Below are 20,915 nucleotides of genomic sequence, written 5' to 3'. Positions count from 1 at the left end.
TCAGGGTGGGGGCAGCGCGTGGAGCCCCGTGGGGCCGCGCCCCTTCCCCCACCCCTGCCTAGGAGCTGGGCCTGCTGCTGGCCGCTTACGGGGCGCAGTGCGGTGCCTTAGCCGGGCAGTGCCGATGATGGGACCCAATGTCTTTCATTCCGCGACCCAGTAATGGGTCACAACCCACAGTTTGAAAACCATTGGTCTAGGCAATCCTCTGGTGAGCTGCCTAGTCCTCCACCAGATCAAGTTCTTGGGAATGGTGGTGTCCTTAGATTCCCGAAGAAGAGTCCAGCTTTCATAGCCTGTGACTAGTAGTAGGATTAAAAATTTGAAGCACCACTTAGGCCAGGTCTACACTACCCCCCTAATTCGAACTAAGGTACGCAACTTCAGCTACGTGAATAACGTAGCTGAAGTTCGAAGTACCTTAGTTCGAATTAGTTCGAACTTACCTTGGTCCACACGCGGCAGGCAGGCTCCCCCGTCGACTCCGCGGTACTCCTCTCGGCGAGCTGGAGTACCGCAGTCGACGGCGAGCACTTCCGGGTTCGACTTATCGCGTCCAGACTAGACGCGATAAGTCGAACCCAGAAGTTCGATTTCCAGCTGTCGAACTAGCGGGTAAGTGTAGCCAAGGCCTTATTCTTTCAGCCTATTTTGGAAGTTTGTGAATAACTTAAGCCAGCTTCTCTTAGGAGCTTTCCAAAGCTGTGTGGTAAAAGTTGAGGGATTCATAGTTCTGTACATGACCAGAGTGTTGCTAATTCCACCCTAGGGCAGCATGTCAAAGCTATGAACAGTAAGAGACACACTAGAGCTGTCTGTCTTCCCTTGGAAGATAACACTGAATCAGCTTAGCCTTCCAAACATGAACTGAGTGTCTCTTTACGATCAGCACTGGAAAGATTCATTTTTGAATGAAAGATTGACGGGATACCATCCATTTGAAATGAGTGAATTAAAAAACTGAATAAGTAGCTTCAGATTCCCTTGACCTTTTTCTTTCTTTTTTCACAATTTCCTACTTTTCACACAGCAGTATACTTTTTAGATTCTCACAAGCAGGGGAAACTGACTTTCAGGGATTTCTGTAGTACCTATATGCTTCCCTGGTAAATTAGATCTGTTTGAGGTCCTTAGTATTACGGAGGGTTCAGCTGTACTTGGGTTTTACATTTAATAAAATGAAGATCAACCAGGTTATGGTGCAAAATGTTTGTGTGAAACTGGCTACACAAAGGTGTCGTAGCGCACCCACAATAACTGGAAAAATGGAAGTCTTTCATTGGTCTTTCATTTACAGTAATCTTCAGTGTTACAAGTAACAATAAGTGGTACAAAATGTTCAGACAGAACTTGGTGCAGGGCAACTTTCCTGTTCTCTGGGACAAATGGATTTCTCAAGCCCTGCTTAGTAGTAGCCTGATTGTTCATTTTCCATGCCAGGTAGCTGTGATTTGTAGTTGGGAAGTAGGATTGCATGATCTTTGTCTCAGAAAGGTGCTGTTTTATTTAAATCTTTAAAATATGCATATATACAACAAAAATATTCAAGATTTATCAAACACGTAAAACTCCTCTTTCTAATCTAACTAGACATTCAAAATTAATAACTCTATCTGCTTAACAACCTTGCCCCCCAAACAGCCTGTCCTTCCTAATGACCCATTCCTTGAAAGGCTTGGAGAATATAGTCTTTAATTACAGCATGCTCTGTCAGCCAAAACACCCTCTGGATGTTTTTTTGTTGTTTTGTTTTTGTTCAGCATAGATGAGATAAGCAGTGTGTGAGGGCAAGGAAATACTATTTGAGCCTTGGTGGCACCATATGAAAACTTTGAAACAAGTTCTAATGGAAAACAAGTCTGCATATGTAGCAAAAGTCTTTCTGTTCCCTTTCTTTTATTTCTTGATTTTTGCATGAAACCTATATCTTTATTTTTAAGAATGCTACTGTTCTTGCTGTTTCCCACCCAATATTTACTAGAGAAACTGATTATAATATTATGAGCAGGTTCTAGCTTCAGGTGTGGGGGAATAAGCAAACAGATTCAACCTGTTTTCATGCTGAGATATTTGGTATTAAGGATAGGAAATACAATATTGCAGCAGAAGTTTCTTCAAATAGAATTTCAGTGTGAAGTCTCTAATTCAGTTTTAAAAACTCAGTGGTTGTATGTTGTATTATTTAGTTTGATAGTTTTGTATGTCATGAAAAGAAGCAGGGAGTAATGACTATTTTCAGAAATTCACCAGTTTTTAATATATTAATTATAAATTCTTATTGAATATATTTCCCAACTCTGACTGAGAAAAGAAGACCATTGTAAAGTAGCATTACTTTTGTGACATCTTTAAGCATAAAAATTATGTTGAAATGAAGATTTAGGAGTTTAAAATGCCAGACACTCTAGTGCTTTACGTAGTTTCAAGCATTCATCCTTTAATTTTACACACCATATTTTTACAACTTTTTGTTTCCATTTTCTAACTTTTTGTTTTCCCCCCTAAATGTTTTGGTGATTCTCCAGAACCAACGAAACGTATGCTTTCCTTCCAAGGGTTAGCGGAGTTGGCTCATCGTGAATATCAGGCAGGAGACTTTGAAGCAGCAGAGAGACATTGCATGCAGCTTTGGAGACAAGAGCCTGATAACACTGGCGTTCTTTTATTACTATCATCCATTCACTTCCAGTGTCGCAGACTGGACAGGTAGGAAATTTGGAATGTCCATTTATACTCTTTTTATCGTTAACACTTCTAGTCTGAAAAAAGAATCTATTAATGCTGTCTGCAACTATGAGAAACTTTGTTATAATTCTAGTTAATTTTGTTATCAAAACTGATATTTGAGTCACTATTTGACTGACAACAGAGAAGGTCAGGGCACTAACCTTAGATTATTTTTCCGTTTTTGGCTTTGGTTATGGTGAATAGCATCTCAGACAACTCCAAGGTAGTGTCTAATCTTCTTTCTGGGCTTTTTTACCACTTTCTGTAGAGGTCGTGTCCAAGGTTGGTAAATTCTGTTCTGTGAAACCATACTCCACCAGTTTGGGAATGGGAGCCTCCAAAATGACAATCTTCATGCAAAACACATGAAAGTGTGTTAGCTTTTATTAAGCCTCCTCAGAGCTTTGGGTTTTGTGCTCAAAGTAACGGAATTGAAGAATAGAGAGAGGCCCGCATTCCTCTAAATAGCTTAAGTTGGTTAAACATGTGACAGAACTTCTTTTAATGCCATAAATGGACAAATCAGCATCAACTGTATGTACCAGGTGCACTCAAAGGCACTTATACCTTATTTCTTCTGGTGCCACTTGGACACTAGCTGTTAGGCCGCAACATATGTTGTTTACCTCTGAAATATGTTCCTCTCTTTGGAACCTTTGTGAAATTTTCTTAGCCTCAGAGGTGACTCATTGGTGTATTTTTACCTTCATTAATCTTTCTGCTATGCCTCAGATGTTTAAAAGCTTGCTAGCTGTTCTAGTTATTGGAGGTGTAACTACAGTAATTAAATGGTGTGTTTAGAATTATTGCTACAAGCATCTCCTCACCATAGTGCATTGGTATCATTTTATGTGGTTTAGATCAAGTGTAATATTTCCCAAGTTTAGGGATCAAAAAGTTTCTACATCACCCCTCCCTGTTATACTGTCTGTTGAAAAGAGTCAGAAAAAACATGTGTAGGTTGATCGGAAGGAGTGCCAAAGCCTGCAACTGTGAAAAGTGTGAATAGAAGTCTTGCTGTGTTTTTGATTCATCAGTGTGATCTTAGGCCAGAAGATTTGCAAAATTCAACTTACTTCTGACAAGTAATCTGTCTTGAATGAGCATGTAAAATATTGTGAAGTTGGAATAGTAGATTTTATGCCTGGGCAGATAAAACTTGCTGGATGGTTTTCAAGGATGGCTAATTGGTTATATATTTTGACTGATTTGAGCAGGGCTTTGGAGCTGTGCTCTGGCTCCGCTCCAGCACCAGGCAAAAACCTGCAGCTCCACTGCTCTGGAGCTGCTCCGCACTCCAGCTCCGCTTCAAAGCCCTGGATTTGAGATTGTACCAGTAATTCTGGCTGTAGGCTTGCCTGTAAACCCCACTATTGGCAAGTTGTTTGTGTTAACCTGTCTGATTTTCTCCAGGTCTGCTCACTTCAGCACTTTGGCTATTAAACAGAATCCATTGTTGGCCGAAGCCTACTCGAATCTAGGGAATGTGTACAAGGAACGTGGGCAGCTGCAAGAAGCTATTGAGCATTATAGGCATGCACTACGCCTCAAACCAGATTTCATTGATGGATATATTAATCTGGCTGCTGCACTGGTAGCTGCAGGTGATATGGAAGGGGCAGTACAAGCCTATGTTTCTGCCCTTCAGTACAATCCTGTAAGTAACACTCTGTTCATAGAGCTCCATGTTGTACCCCACCATCAAGCACACTGCTGCTTCAGTACAGATAGAGAAGTCTTTGGTTTACATGATGGTTTGAAGAGTTAAGGCTGGTGGTGAAACCCTAACCATAGACTTAGTGCAGGGGTTCTCAAACTTCATCGCACCAATTACTACGAGACCCTGGGCTGGAGGGCCAAAGCCAAGGCCCCACCACACCGGGCGGTGGAGGTTGGGCGTCGGCTTCAGTCCTGGGCCCCAGCAGGTCTAACGCCAATCTGGCGACCATTTAAAATGTGGTCACGACCCACAGTTTGAGAACCGCTGACAGTGTTTCTAGTGATCAGATTTTTTACAATTAACATGCTTTTTAAAAGGCATGACATTCTTTGCTTGTCTGTGCAAAAAAAAAAAAAAAAATTATTTCTGGGAATGTTCTGACTGCTTGTTATATACTTACCTGTATAATTGAGTTAATAAAGGAAATTTCCCAAGCAATGACTCTGAAAAACATTTGGGAGTCGTGGTGAATAATCAGCTGAACATGAGCTCCCAGGGCAATGCTGTTGCCACAAGGGCTAATTCAGTTCTTAGCTGCATAAACAGGAGAATCTCGAGTAAGAGTAGAGAGGTTATTTTACTTCTGTAATTGACATTAGTGAGACCGCTGTCAGAATACCTAATTCCGGTATCCAAAATTCAAGGATGTTGATAAATTGAAGAGGGTTCAGAGAAGAGCCAGGAGAATGAAGAAAGGATTAGAAAACATGCCTTATAGTGGTAGACTCGGGGAGCTCAACCTGTTTAGCTTAACAAAGAGAAGATTAAGGGGAGGCTTGATTAGGGCTTGTGTACACTTAAAACGGTGCACTGGCACAGCTGTAGTGCTTTAATGAAGATGCTCTATGCTGAAGGAAGAGAGTTCTCCCATTGGCATCGTTAATCCACCTCCCCAAGAGGTGGTAGCTATGTCAGTGGGAGATGCTCTCCTGCCAGCATAGTACTGTCTACTCTGGCGGGTAGGTCAATATAACTACATTGCTTTGGGTATGATTTTTTCCACACCCCTGAGGGATGTAGTTATATTGACATAGGTTGGTAGTGTAGACTAAGCCTTAGTCTAGAAGTACCTACATGGGGAGCTGATACTTGATAATAGGTTCTTCAGTCTAGCAGAAAAAGATATAACGTGATCCGGTGGCTGGAAGCTGAAGAAATTCAGACTGGGAATAAGGCATACGTTTTTAATAGCGAGGGTAATAAACCATTGTAATAGTTTACCAAGGATTATGGTAGATTCCCCATTGCTGGCAATCTTTAAATCAAGATTGATGTTCTAAAAGATATACTAATTTGGGGAAATTCTGTGGCCTGTGTTATACAGTAGGTCAGACTAGATCACAGTGGTCCCTTATGGCTTTGGAACCTATGAATGATTTTAGATTTTTTTTTCTAATAGGTGATTTGCTATTGATGCCTTTGACTTACCTGGGGAAATTCTGTGAGAAGGAAGAGAGTAGGGAAAAATTGATCTCTGGATTGAGAACTAGGGAATGCTGTACTGTCATTAACATCTTTTGAAGTTTTTAAATCCTATAAACCTGAAAGTTGTTAAATACTAATAAATCCATACTATGGATTAACAAGATGCAAAAAAGATTAATATTTAACATTTGTGTTCCCTTGGATGGGATCATCTGCTTTAGTGACTTTGTCAAATACCTAATGCCAAGATGTTACTGTTCATTATCTTTTTAGTCTTCACTAGAGCCTTGCAATCTGACAGAATCAGAATACAGTTGTGGGGTTAGGTAAGGTAGGCTCTGTCACCACCTACCCATGCGGTCAGTGTGGCAGTGGCTGCAGGCCCCTCTCCTGCTGGCCACTACAATGTCTCTGTGGAGTAAGACTGATGTAGATTTCTCACTCCACATCATGCACAGTACAATGAGGCCATGGCAGCCAGAAGGAGCAGGGCATGCAGCAGCTGTCATGTCAACTCCGTGGGCAAGGGTGGCAGGAAACCCCCACCAGGCCAAACCCCAAGGCCGAGGAGGCCATGCTGACACAAGTTCAGGGGGAAGGGTCATCTTTGGGTCAGTTCTATAAATGCCTCAACACACTCAGGTTGTATTTGCATTGGGCTGTGCTTGCTTCAGGTTCATGTCAGGGTTTAAAATTAGGCCTGAGCTGACCTCTGGTCTGCATTGTGATCTCCAAATACTTCACACAGCTCTGCTGACTGCAGTGGGACAATTGGCTACTGGATCAGGATTGTCAGTTTCCCGGGGAAAAACTAGTTTAGGACCGGGCGCTGGTAAATACTGGTTTAAACCAGGAGTCTGCGAGAAATAATTTAGTATCCAGAAGTTCAGCAAGCATAGAACAAATCATTTCAAACTTTAGATGCATTCCTTCAGAACTGAGGAGTAGGTTCAAAGTTGGTCTTCTGCTATAGTATGCTGCATGACCAATAGGACCTGGACTGGTAGTCTGCAACTGTGCATGCTTCTGATTGCTTAATGCTTCAGGCCTACAACTCTGCATTGTCTTTTTCACATAATCAAATGTTTTTGACTTATGTTTATATAATATTGAAAACCGAAATGGGTCATGACATGTATAAATTCCCTGAGAGGGTACTGAAGCAAAATGTATGCAGATATTCTGATCAGTATTATACATACATATATTATGTATTATACACACTCAGTTTTACTTTTTGTGCATCCGTAAATTAATCCACATATACTGTCTTGTGTAACCACAGTTTAAATATGTAACTAAAACTAAGTGTATTGTGGTGTCCATTAACAAAACTGTTTTAAAATAGTCCAAGTGTAAGGCATTTTCTAACTGGCTTTTTCCTGGGGTGGTTAAAAACCTTGATTTTATTTGATTAAAAAATAATCTCTGGTAAAAAATTGTTAGGTTTAGCTTTCCTCATTGCAGCACACTGTCGGCTTGTGCGCTGTTCAGGAATACTGCACTATTGTTTCCTTGTGTTCTACTCAATGTAAAACAAGTTTAAAATGTGTATCTTTCCGGAGAGTGGACGCTGGAAATGCCTTCCTCTCCTGGTCCTCCCATTTGCTGCCAAAATAATACTTTTAGTTCTGAGTCCTGGCTCTGGTTACAATGAAAGTAAGAAAATGATAAAATAGAGACAGCGAAGCAGGGGAAATGGGACAAACTACCAAATGAACAAAATTGGAAAAGAAAAGCTGCCTTAGAGGCAGGGTTACTTTCTGTCTAGGTCCTTAAGGTTCCCATCACAATAGAATCTGAACAAAGCACTGATAATTATGAAGGTACGATTAGGGTGATGGGTTTGAGACCTAAGGTAGATTTTTGATAGTTTCTCCCAAAATTATTTTCACTACTGCTCAAAAGAATTGAGGCTCTCATACAAAAACGAGACCTAAAAACTTATTTTCTTTGTTTGCTGTTGGTGTTTTTCCATTACTGGAATTGGATTAATCGAGTGCTTCTCTTTATAGGAGTCACCATATTACTGTTTAACAGCTTGATTACGCACTACATCAAAGATTTTAGGTCTAGAGAAGTCATTAGGCCTCATCTACTTGGTTACGAAGGATCTTGAACAGTACAATAGAAAACAATGAGCACTAGGGGATTAGAGAAGTTTAAGCACTTTCATGAGGTCTCTTCACTCCCAAGTGCAGCTGCTGACAACATGACTTTGATTTTCAGGACTTGTACTGTGTTCGTAGTGACCTGGGGAACCTGCTCAAAGCCCTGGGTCGCTTGGAAGAAGCCAAGGTAGGTGTTCAGTAGAATACATTTAAACATCAATGTTTTGAAAACTTGAACTTTTCACCAAGTCTTCAAATCTGCGTTGATCTGCAAACAATCTGAGAAACTGCTGAAAACTGAAGGCACTGAATTGCCCCAGCGTAGTTGCAGGGCAAGATATGGCACGTCCATGTTAAATGTTGGTTTAAAACAAGAAACGGAACATTACTGAGTCTTTCTGCTGAACTAGACTATCTGATATCATTCTGAAGTCTTGGGCAGGGCCTTCACCATGATCTTATCTGGAAATAAATAACATTCCTTCAAATCTGAGGCTTGCCTGCTGGTGCCAAGCAGAGAGCCTGTGATTTAGCTCGAGATTCCTGTACAATGCAGGTGCTATTGAAAATGCTGCTCTTCTAAAGTCCTTTGCGGCTTGTAAGTGGAGAAGAACCTTATCCAAATGTTACTCTGTAATATTGGCTTTTAAAGATTTTATTCTTTAACCTTTCCCCTCACCTTTATAGTGGAAGAAAGGCTAATAAACTATCATAGATGCAGTACATCATCCCCTAAACTTGTGCTTCCATGTCTTCCCCCAAAATAAAGCATCAGAAGGACAAAGCTGGTTTGTTTGGGAAATGAACTGATTGAAAGAAAACTTGCTAAAGTGGAAAGGTGGCTTCTAGCAGTCTGTGTTTCCCAAACTGAAAATTTGAACACCAACATGGGTTTTAAAGCTCTTGACATATTTAAAACTTTGATTGCAAAACAAAATGGTCTTGTTACAAGCCACCTTACGCGTCCGCGCTGCAGGGGTGAGGAGTGTGGAGAAACCAGAGTGACTTTGGACTCCACGTCCGTCACTCCAAGCCCCACGCGCATGCTAACAAGTGGAGTGTATGAATAGTGTAGCTGTCTGTTTGGCTGCAGCACCATTTGGGGAGGGATATTGCTTTCAGCACTATCTATTACGGGGTAAGGGGAGTGCTACTTTAAAGTGCATTGTTCATATTTTTTTCTGACAACTCGGATGCATACTTGTCTAGACCAGCATAATTCACAGTTGGTCAGATCTGAGCTGAGCAGATTCTGAAATAGTAGTTCACCAATTATAAATGTCTTTGAGACACTTGGTTCTCAGCCCACCAAGTGGACAGCTAACATGCATTGCACTTCACTGCAGCTTTAGTGTGACTGGTATAGGCCAAGACACTGCGCCTGCCTTAGGTTGCTGACCTCTTTGTTTCAGAGCTCTGGAGACACCTAGTTTGAAAGTTATTCTGTTTTTTTCTGAGAACTCATTGAGCAAGAAAAATATCTTGAGTAAATTGCAATGTATTTCTTTGGTTATCAGTGCATTTGAAGGATCAAGCCAGCAAATTCCTTACAGTTTGAACCAAAACTTAATTTCTTGGTAGACATTTCAGAGCCTTTCTTCCAAAAAAAAAAAAAAAAGTCCCTGCTGTATGTAATAGCCCTGATTAACCCTCTCCCTTCTGCATGACTCCTATGTTACAGATTGTTCTCATTCCCATGTTAGACATATCCAGAGAATTTCAATTGCTTTGTTGAACTTTTACTAATGATCTTGTTTTATTTTCTCTCTTGTTTTTGGTTTTTCACCACTGATATTGTATTTAGAAGGTTTCAGGTGGGTGAAACCTCCTATTCCATGCGTAAGGTGCCTCGCTGAAGGGAGCTCGAGGCCTGGATCTAGGGCAGACACACACCTCCTCCTCCTCTTCCAGCAAGGAACGCACCGAAAAGTCACATGATGAGAAATATGGTAACGGGTTTGTAACTGCCACAGCAAAACCATTTGCCTCCATGCCTGAATCTTCTGTCTTGTGGCTCCAGAAACAGCTTAAAATATTTTATTTACAAGCAAGTAATGTAAGAGAATGTTTTATACTACTAGCCACAATTCTTTCAAAGAAATAAAGTAAAAGTAAATTAAGATATTTAAAAAAAAAAAAGAAATAATAATTGGAAATACTTTATAGTAAAAGCTTCTAACTCTTCTGGTTGTTCATTTTTTCCTTTTTTTCTTCTTTGTTTGGATTGCAGCGTTCTGCTCTTCTGATGATGCGCTGTGATCCTGCAGTAGCGCAAAGGCTGCGCAGCGGTAACGCGCATTGCGTGCGAGTAAGCCCTTGTGAACGGTTGACTAGATGATTAATCTGTGATTGGGCGGCTGTCTGAGCTCCATGCCATACCCTTTTAGATAAAATCGGGTCACCGTTCATTTAGTCCAGATGTCAAATTTAACATGGAAGTTTCTACATGGGCCTGTCTGGTAGATTAATGATTCTGGTTGGCCGTTCACTCTATCTTGGGGCAGTCTATGTAGCACAGCAATTTGCAGCGATAGCGTGGCGGCGTGCTGTTAGGATGCGCCAGCGACTTCTTGCGCTTGCATTACAGGGACCTAAACCTTCATGCAATTCTGTTATTTGAGGTTTTGAGGCTGAGATGACTCAGTGAAAATATATTCAAGAGGGAGGAGTTGTGAGTAGAAATAGCAGAATAAAATACAACCTGCATATAACTTCTGACTCAGGGGAAAGGACAGGTAAGCCTTCAAAAATGTTAACGCCACTTTCAGTAGTTTGCTTCTAGATTTTTTTTTAAACATTTTATATCCACATCTTCAGAGTACTTCTAAAATCATATACATTTTTCCTGACTTAAGGCCTTTGTATCCAAGGGAAACCAGTTGTTTATGGAGTAAATTCTTGATGATTCCTAGATGTGGCAGACAAGTCAGAATTAGAAATGATTTGGAAGAAAAATCCTCCGTTCTGTAATAACACTTATGTCCTCAGGTGAATTGGTATCTGAAGGCATATTCCCTAAAGATCAGCATAACTGAAAAATGGTGGGTTTGCACTTAGGTTTTGGTTTGCGCTGGCGCAGGATCAGCCAGCTGTTTACAGTGCATTAGTTTTGGCGCAAGCTAGCCTATACTGCAGGATCACTTTTGGCTGGTTAGAGAAGGAATACTGACGATTATTTTTTTTTCTCATTTTTCTTTTTACAAATATTCCCCTTCCTCTCTATCTTTCTTCTTAACTGTTTCAAGGCCTGTTACTTGAAAGCAATTGAGACTCAACCAAACTTTGCAGTAGCATGGAGTAATCTTGGCTGTGTTTTCAATGCTCAAGGAGAAATTTGGCTTGCTATTCATCATTTTGAAAAGGTAACTGTTTATGCCTGTCATGTTCTTCAGTTAATTCTAGTGAGCAAAGAATTGTGTAGATACAAATAAGCACTTTTCTAGCTGGGAGAAGTCTTCAGGTCTGCATATACTACTACCCAATGTGGTATATTGTTAATTATTAGTATAACTTAACTCATGAAATACCTATTCACGTGTAACACTGGAGTAGTGTTTTAGAATTGCTGTAATAAGGAATTTTCATAGGTAAGTGGCTTTAATAGCCTTTTTCCATCTCTAACTCCTCTGAGAACTGCTTTATTACAAGCATTTCTAAAATGTCATCCTGGTAGTATCTGCGCACTCTTAAATAAAGATGGCTAGTACAATTTCCTGTTCAAGTAGTTTTCTTCAGTTTGCTGTTTCCAAGTTTTTCCGTTAAGCAGCTTAGGAAAATTACTTTAAACAGATGTACTAATTGCATTTTCCCAGGATGTTAAATATTGTTTCCTGTTCATGTTTCTACTTATAGATTCTTATGTATATATAATTCCTGCTCTCGCTAGTGTGCAACACCTCCCAGTTAGCGTAATCTGATAATGTGCTGTTTCTCTTCAGATTCCTTAATGGTCTAAATCCGGTCCTATTATATCCTACGTGACAATTTTTTTTTGGCCTCCGTGATATAAACCAAGAATCACAAATGGCAATTATGATCATTCAGCTATTTGTAGTCGATGTGGTAGTTTTCATCTGAATCACTTTTACGTTTTTAGTCTATCAAATGCTTATCTAAAATCTAATCATCTGCATTCTTTATTTTGTATCTTCTGTAATTTATTAGCATACTTTCAGTTCCTAGTAAAATAATGTACCGGCTATGAACTTGCTAGAATAGCCTTCTAAAGACCAATACAATATTTGCTCTTTTTTACTCTGGTACCGACTCTGTCTCTATAGCATCTAAAAAAATTGTAGTTGGCTTAGTATTTTGCCACAGGTGAGGGATATGGATTGCATTTCTTAACCCTGCAAGTACAGGAGGGTTGTTTCCTAAAACAGGTAGAGAAATCATAGCATTACATTAGTGGGGGTAAAGCAGAGTAAACCCAACTTCAAACAAATCTTTAGGGCACAACTGTGGGGTTGAGGAAAACTGTTCTTATAGGAAGGGATTCACACCAAAATGTGTGAGTGATTCACCCAGACACGTCTTAATTTCCATTAAGTCTCACTGGTTGTAAAGCCATAAACGCTGTTGTCTGTTGCTCCATCGTGCAGAATAGCTGTGCTTCAGCATCACTGTGATGCAGTGACCCCGTACGATCTTGCAAATATCAAGAATACTACATGATGAAAGATGTTAGTTTATTTTATAACATAAAACAACCACAATTGGCATCTGTTGGAATCCATTTTGACAGGCAAGGGATTGTATGAACATGGAGACAACTAGGTCAGGGTTGATACAGGAGTGGGTGGGTGAGTTTCTGTGGCCTGCGTTGTGCAGGAGGTCAATCTAGACCATCATAATGGTCCCTTCTGACCTTAAAGTCTATGATTCTATATGTTGGTAGGCCAGTTTAGGGAAGCTCGTACTGTTATGTGTTCTGTGGATAAAAATAGGACTTCAGTCCTCACTGTTGTCAATCCAGCATCTTTCACAAGTGCTAAATTCACTCCAGAAAGCAAGCAGGAATATGTTGTGTATATTAGCATTTTATGCTTGCCTTTCATCTTCCTTACTCGTAGTTTGTTTATAGATCCTTTAAATAACTGTTTACAAATTGGGTTATATCCATTAAATAAATATTAACTTCGGGTTTCTTAGGGTACTGTTTAAGGTATGTGGTAATGTTCAAAGTTTGTTACCTTTTTTAATATCTTCAGGCTGTGACACTTGACCCAAACTTCTTGGATGCTTACATCAATCTGGGGAATGTTCTGAAGGAGGCAAGGATATTTGACAGGTAAGCATATAACATCCCTTCAGCAGCCAATCAGATGCTTAACCAGACATGGACTTCTAATTTAGAAAGCTTTTCTTTCTTCAAGCATTGCTTGTAAAGACTGCAATTCAAGGAGAAACATGCTCTTGATATGCAAGCTTTGAGCTTCCTGGAGAGCAGAAATTTAGTCTTGTCTTACACTACCCCTGTCGGTATCCTTCTTGTGAGATCTTATGCTTTCATCTCATTTTTATTAATACAGTGTAGTTAGGCTATTTACCAAAACTTTTTAGTTCTTCTGTGCCTCTTTTTTTTTTTTTTTTTTTCTTTTTCCCTATTGAGACTTTCCTGCTCCATTGAAGATGACTTGCGTTCATAGAATCATAGATGTGTAGGGCTGGAAGGGACCTCAAGAGGTCATAAAGTCCAGGCCCCTGCGCTGAGGCGGAACCAAGTAAATCTAGAGTCTAGACCAGTGGTTCCCAAACTGGGGTTCGTGAAATGTTACAGGGGTTCTTGGGAATAAATTCCCTAATGGCGGACAGAGCTGTCCCTAGGAATCCTGGGCAGCACGGGGCCAGCACCCTGGAGCCCCTGGACTTCCAAGAGCTAAGCAGATCAAAGCAAGCATATCTATTACACTGAGGTGATTTAAACTTCATGACTCTTTATAAGAAATGGAAAGGGAGGTGGATATTTCTTGCTGTTTTTAAAATTAAATAGGCAGCTAGTATTGTTTCTAAAATTATTATGAACAAGTTTAAGCTTTGTAACGTGCGTTGTTTGCCTAGACTGCTCAAGACTTTAGTGCTTGTGTAGGAGGAACTCTTTGAGTTGGCTTCTTAAATACCTTCATGCTGTTTCACATCTGATACTCCTTGATGAAACATAGGAGCCTTCTCTTATAACAGGCTTATTCAAGCTACGAAAGTGAGACCTTGGAAGAGTGTTGCCATTTTCATAATGTAATAAAAATACTGTAATGATACACACTATTGATTATTATTTAATAAGCATATCATAAAAACAAATTTTGTCAAGATCACTGCTTTTATCATTTATACTCAGGTAAAGGAGAAAATCCCTGGAAATATTCATTTTTAGGAGGGGGTTCGTGAGACTTGACATTTTAGTGAAAGGGGTTCACAGGTTGTTAAAGTTTGGGAATCCTAAAATCTTGCCAGCAGACCTAAAACTGATAAAAGGAAATACTGTTATATGCAATACACAGTTATTTCACTGCCATAGGATACTGTTGAAGCCAAGAGTGTAGAATTTTAAATAGTTTCAGAATTGATGTAGCTAATGAGACCATCCAGAGTTACAAAAGTTAAGACTTAAAACTCTTGGTGTTTTTTTAAAAAACAGATATAAATCCTTGTGTTTCAAGGCATAAGGAAGCTTATAATGGGGGCTAGGAAGAAGCTTTCTGAGAGGACTGTTTATTCCGTAACTGCTACTGCAGGGTTCCTTGTAACTTTCTCTGAAGAATCCAGTACAGACCTCTGTCTCACAGAATACTGGACAAGACAGATTGCTGGTCCCCATTTGTTTTAATTTCAGGGTGATGAGACAGATGTGAGTTGATAGCAGAACATTTTTGGTCTTTCTTGAATTTGCCCTTTCCGTGCTTAGGACTTAGGAAACCCGGGTTCAGTTCTCTCCTCCACTCAGACACTCCCCATGTGACCTTGGGAAAACCACCGTGCCTCAATTTCCCATTTGTAAAAGAGGGAAAATAAAAATAGCACTATCCTACCTCAAGAGAGGGTGTTGGGAGGATAAATACATTAAAGATTGTGATGCTCTCATACTAGTGTGGTGCGGGGGCCATGAGTACCATAGATAGTTAGTTATTCATTCATTGGAACCAGAGTTGTTTCTTTCTGAAAGCCCGAACTAGGAATTTGCAAGTTGACTATTATTGGGAAGGTGGTTCCTGGATTATTATGGTGACTTTTGGATGGCTCGGTCTTCCAATTCTAACTACACAGGTTGAAATTTGTGAGCTGTAAGATCAGTGAAGAGCACATACAATGGTAGCTTTGTTGTTATATATGATTGCCATGTCAAAACAAAAAAAATTGGCCCATCTAGTTCAACAATGCCTGTACTTGATGCTTGACCAGCCACTTATAAAATATTTCCACTTTCAGATCACTTTGGATTTAGGAGGAAGAGAGTTCCTTAATCCTGTATAGCTATCAGCTTTTTCTCTTTCATTTTTCAACCTTCTTCATTTTGAATCCCCCCCCTCTTTTTTTCCCCCCCCACTTCTTCTGGTTTATGGGAAAGGATATATAGTCCATTTTATTTGATATGCTTTTTATGTCCACTTAATTCCAGACCTTCAAATCCTTCATGCTACTGCTCTTCCACTTTTGAGATTGGACAACTAAAATGTAGCACTATATTCAGCTGAGAACCTTTTATCTATTTTTTTATATTCTCTAGCATATATTTTTGATTGCTGCAACACATTGCATGGATGTCTTCATTGGCCTGCCCAAAATCTCATTTTAGTTTTGTGAGATCATTGTTAATCTGAACCCATGAATCTCAAATTTTAGTCCATAATTTTTTTCCTGGGAAAAGAGCCAGGTTGTACTATTTCAGAGCTATGTACCAAACTGTGTTTTTATTCTTAAATAAGGTTATAATTTCTATTGACTGACATGCATCTTTTGAATTTCATAGATGGCCTGAAAGGCACATTATGTTCTATTCTGGCCACCTGCACAATGCAGATCCTAGAATTTGATGCAGTAATTCCTATATCTAGTTCCATAATGTGTGGTTAAACTAGAACATCTTTCTTAGAAAGATATCTGACTTGTTGATTATCTTTTGGTGATCTGTTCCACTGTGTAAATGCATTATTAAATTAATGTATTTTCTAGGAATCAAGATTCTTAGCCACATGAGATTTTTATTTATATAGAAGCACAGGTGTGCATGATCTTCAGACAAATAAAAAAGGTAGATTCTTAATACATGTTTACAATCTAAATTACACGTAACTGAGCAAGGAATGACACATGGGTTGGGGATGAGGAGGCAGAATAATGGAAAGATGAGCTACAATAATAAGATTGAGTGCCTTGCCATAATTTAACACTTTGTTGTGTTAAATTGATATATTTTGACAAAATAAATTTAGTGTAAAAGTCAGAGTAGCATTTTTAAAGCAAGATCTCCTGTTCCTCATAGCTTCTAAAGTAAGAGTAATCACAAGCAAAAAGAACACTTGATTTCATCCCACATGGGGATTGTTCACGTACAGTGTAGATAAATGTAAGATAAAGCAAATAATGCAAAGGGGTACTATTGGAAACAGACTGTAAAGTTGGCTGATAAGAGGGACTGAGCTTGGCTACATTATCTCAGAAAACTGCTGAGGTAGCATCGTTGCAAAAGTAAAACGTACCCCTTAGGAGGACTGGTATGCAAAAGAGAAGAAACTCCTGGATCAGGGTACCTGTTAAGGCAAGAAATGTATTATGCTAAATGTGGTAAAAGCGGCACGCTGTAGACTAATCACAAGGTCTCTGTCCTGAAAAGCATAGTCTAATTTTAACTTGACCTGTTTAACAAAGGGGAAGGTAATAAAATAGTAGGGACTGGGTATACGAGAAGGAACAGGGATGAGAACCAGAAGAATACAAGGTTATTTACGGCAAGAGCATTATGGAAAAATAATGTGTGGATCTTCAATATAAATGACTCTCCTTGGTTGTATGGAAAAAGGGGGCTTGAGGAGGGATTTGGATGGGAAGGCATTCCATGTGTAGAAGGGCAGCATCTTAGACCACTTCTAGAAGCTACTTAGATTGTCCTCTAAACACCTTGTTCCTTTCTTTTCACACTAGCTCTGTAGAGATGATATTTAGTTGGCCACAGAAATCTTGTTTTCAGGAATTAAACGTCTCTGTATGTATTACTTTCTTTTAGATATCATTACATTCACACCTGATTTTTCTTAATGTAGTAGAAATATATTTAAAGTTATTTTTGTCTTTAAAAGTGACTTGCGATGGTTGGGAAGGGGGAATTAATCCTTTTTTAGTTTGATACACAAAGGAGACCTGTGAGGGGAGTTTGTTTTTTGTGTGTGTCTACCTCAGAAATATTAGGGATTTCAGGTCCTTTTTGTTGGGGATTGGAGATGTGTGTGAATTTGTTGAAGACTGCAATGTGGATTAGAAGCTCTCTTGGCTCTTAACTGATGGGAGAATAACACACTCTGCTCCCAAGTCTGATAATTAAATAGATGTCACAAAAAAACAAGAAAAGCTTTTTAAACAGTCTGAATAAATCACTTGTCTCCTCAGATGGGTTTCACTTTTAATTTCTGTAATGTCATAATCATTTTTCTCCAGTTTCCCTTACTCTTACAGGGTAGACAAGACATTTCATGCCTTGATCTCAAAGCAGCAAAAGGCACAAACCCTATTTTCTCTTCAGTGTAGGTTACCTTTATGACCAAGTTAAATGTAAAAATAACTTTCTGCTGTCATCTTACATAGGCCATATGAACACTAATCACACATCTCTCGTTACAGAGCTGTAGCAGCCTACTTACGAGCCTTGAGTCTGAGTCCTAATCATGCAGTTGTGCATGGCAACCTGGCCTGTGTGTATTATGAGCAAGGACTGATAGATCTGGCAATAGACACCTACAGACGTGCTATTGAGCTACAGCCACACTTCCCTGATGCCTATTGTAATCTGGCCAATGCTCTAAAGGAGAAAGGCAGTGTAAGGAGCATTTCAGTTTTTTTGCAGTCTGCTATATTTGAGAGGTTCAGCTGATACACTGCTACCTTGATATAACGCGACCCGATATAACACGGTAAAGCAGTGCTCCGGGGGGGCGGGGCTGTACACTCTGATGGATCAAAGCAAGTTCAATATAATGCGGTTTCACCTATAATGCGGTAAGATTTTTTTCGCTCCCGAGGACAGCGTTATATCAAGTTAGTGGTGTACTTATTTCAATGCCTTGAATGATAATGAACTTTAAGGTGGGATGTTGCCTTTAGTATTTGATTTGCTTGTCAGCTTGTAGGAGAAATAATAGGAGCAAAAAATGCTCCATCTTAAAGCTTTTAAAGGTAGACATATTTACTCCTGAAGGAATTATGCACTAAAAAATTAAAAATTATGCACACATTTTAAAATTCTGCAAATTTTTTTGTCAGTAAATAAATGTGACTCCAGCATGGTAGTTGGGAGCACCGGTTACTGGCTGCTTTGAGGTGGGAGATCTGGTACAGGGACTCAGCAGTGAGGCTGTACCCAACCCTGACATAGTGCAAGAGCTGGGCCTGCCCAAGAAACACCATGGGGGTCCTACCCATCTGTGCCAGGTGCACTTGGTGTGGGTGGGCAGGCTCAGCCCAGCAGAATCAAAGTGTGGAGGGGCTTATTGTGGGGGGATCCAGGTATAGGGTGAGAAGTTCCTGTATGGGGCAATCTGGGTGTGGGTGGCTCAGTGGGAGATCTGGATGCACAGGGGCTCATTAGGGAGTTCTGGGTGCAGGGGATCCAGGTGAAGGTGGTTGCGGCTCAGGGGTGGGGGGAGTGGGGCCTGGGTCGTTTAGGGAGGTCCAGGTGCAGTTGGTTGAGGTTCAGTGGAGTAGGGGTCTGTGTGGGGGACTTGTCTGAGGGATCCAGGTATAGGGGGTAGGGCTTGTCAGGGTGAGGGTTCGATGGGCTTGCTTAACGGGGGAGCCCCAGCTGCTGCTGAGAGCTGCATGCTGGGCTCCCGCTTTCCCCCGAAATCCTATCCCCTTTTCTTCTCCTTCCCCCTCCCCTCACCCCCACATTACTCTCCCCCCACCCTATTCCACCCCCCACCCTATTCCTTCCCCACTGCCTCTCTCCCCCCCGCCCTACCGCTGGCACTCAGTTGCACCGAAAACAGGAAGGTTCCCCAGCACACAGAAGGGGAGCACAACTGGCATTGGGGCCCGAGAGGCGGCGTTCAGCTGCAGTCATTGGAGCCAAGATGCAACCGCCTTCAGCTGGGCAGCTCTGCAGTTGCAGAAATGGGGGGGGGGGTGGCAGTGGCGTGTGCCCCCCCATACCTCACTTCTGTTTGTGGGGGCATTCCCCCCCAAAAAATTGCACCCGTGGTCGTTTTCTGCAGGGAAGCACAGTAATTCTGCGGGGGAGGGGGAGTTCTGCGGGTATGCAGTCCCGAAGAATTCCCCCAGGAGTAACGTATTGTAGTGGTGACCACCTTATTGATATTTCTGTGGCAACATTGCTTAAACAGCAATTCCCTTGCTTGTTTATTTTAAGTACTGCTTGAACACAATTCTTTTTGTTTCTAAGGTTGCTGAAGCAGAAGAATGTTACAATACAGCTCTTCGTCTGTGTCCCACACATGCAGACTCACTTAATAATCTGGCAAACATCAAGCGAGAACAGGGAAACATTGAGGAGGCAGTTCGCCTATACAGGAAAGCTCTTGAGGTACATTTGGATATAAGGAAGAGGGTAGGATGTGGACAAAAAAGCTGGGAACATATGAGGGGTCGATTGTACTTGATAAAGAAGTAGATAGAGGCAGTGGTACTTCTGTTTAAGATTTGATTAATTTGCCAAGGAGACTACCCCTCTGATAGTTGTCCATTGTTAGCCGTGTTAGTCTGTATCCACAAAAACAACAAGAAGTCCTGTGGCACCTGAAAGACTAACAGATTTATTTGGGCATAAACTTTCGTGGGTTAACCCAATTCTAACTCTTCTGCAATGTGATGCCCTGCAGGGGGGAGGGGTAGCTCAGTGGTTTGAGCATTGGCCTGCTAAACCCAAGGTTGTGAGTTCAATCCTTGAGGGGGCCACTTACTGATTTTGCCCCAGATCCCTACTTGGTCCTGCTAGTGAAGGCAGGGGGCTGGACTCGATGACCTTTCAAGGTCCCTTCCAGTTCTAGGAGATAGGATATCTCCATTTATTTATTTATTTATTTAAGATCTGAGGGGCAAACTAACTCTCTCCTTTGTTTCCTGTAGGTGTTCCCAGAGTTTGCTGCTGCCCATTCAAATTTAGCAAGTGTTCTGCAGCAGCAAGGAAAGCTGCAGGAAGCTCTGATGCATTACAAAGAGGCTATTAGGTAAGAATTTTGCTTTTTAAAATTCTCAAAGACCTGCGACAGGAATTCTACAGTCTAGACAATGGCTTACAACTGTTATGCAAACCAATAATCGAATAGCAGTCTGGATGGGCATTCTTAGAGGACAGGCAACTTGTACTGTGGATAATGTATGGTGTGTTTTTTAATTTTAGAATCAGCCCCACGTTTGCAGATGCTTATTCAAATATGGGGAATACTTTAAAGGAGATGCAGGATGTTCAGGGAGCTTTACAATGTTACACCCGTGCCATCCAGATAAATCCTGCTTTTGCTGATGCCCACAGTAACTTGGCCTCTATTCACAAGGTATAGCCATGTTCATAACTTTTTTTATTTTATAACACGGTGATGCATTTGGCAAACTCATTCCTGAATCTGCTTGTGCTTGCTGATTTAGTCTCTGCTTTTGCAGGATTCAGGGAACATACCAGAAGCTATTGCTTCTTATCGCACTGCTCTGAAACTGAAACCTGATTTCCCAGATGCTTATTGCAACTTAGCCCACTGCTTGCAGGTGAG

The 20,915-nt window shown here is 40.7% G+C and overlaps 1 protein-coding gene across 2 annotated transcripts in view; it reads left to right on the top strand.

Annotated features, from left to right (window-relative positions):
- OGT (O-linked N-acetylglucosamine (GlcNAc) transferase) overlaps positions 1-20,915 on the top strand; it is a 51,544-nt gene that overhangs the window by 2,970 nt on the left and 27,659 nt on the right. The window contains exons 2-11 of one of the 2 annotated variants that reach the window (XM_034781704.1): positions 2,526-2,706; positions 4,141-4,384; positions 8,102-8,170; positions 11,229-11,345; positions 13,194-13,273; positions 17,815-18,010; positions 19,592-19,732; positions 20,275-20,375; positions 20,549-20,702; positions 20,809-20,910. In XM_034781704.1, coding sequence (XP_034637595.1) covers positions 2,526-2,706; positions 4,141-4,384; positions 8,102-8,170; positions 11,229-11,345; positions 13,194-13,273; positions 17,815-18,010; positions 19,592-19,732; positions 20,275-20,375; positions 20,549-20,702; positions 20,809-20,910 — 1,385 coding nt within the window. The remainder of the gene's footprint in view (positions 1-2,525; positions 2,707-4,140; positions 4,385-8,101; positions 8,171-11,228; positions 11,346-13,193; positions 13,274-17,814; positions 18,011-19,591; positions 19,733-20,274; positions 20,376-20,548; positions 20,703-20,808; positions 20,911-20,915) is intronic. The other variant, XM_034781705.1, reaches the window with a different exon arrangement.

The sequence above is a fragment of the Trachemys scripta genome, chromosome 9, assembly GCF_013100865.1.
Source record: "Trachemys scripta elegans isolate TJP31775 chromosome 9, CAS_Tse_1.0, whole genome shotgun sequence".
Lineage (NCBI taxonomy): Eukaryota > Metazoa > Chordata > Testudines > Emydidae > Trachemys > Trachemys scripta.
The sequence above is the reverse complement of the archived record's forward strand: the minus strand, read 5'-3'. Positions and strand labels throughout refer to the sequence as shown.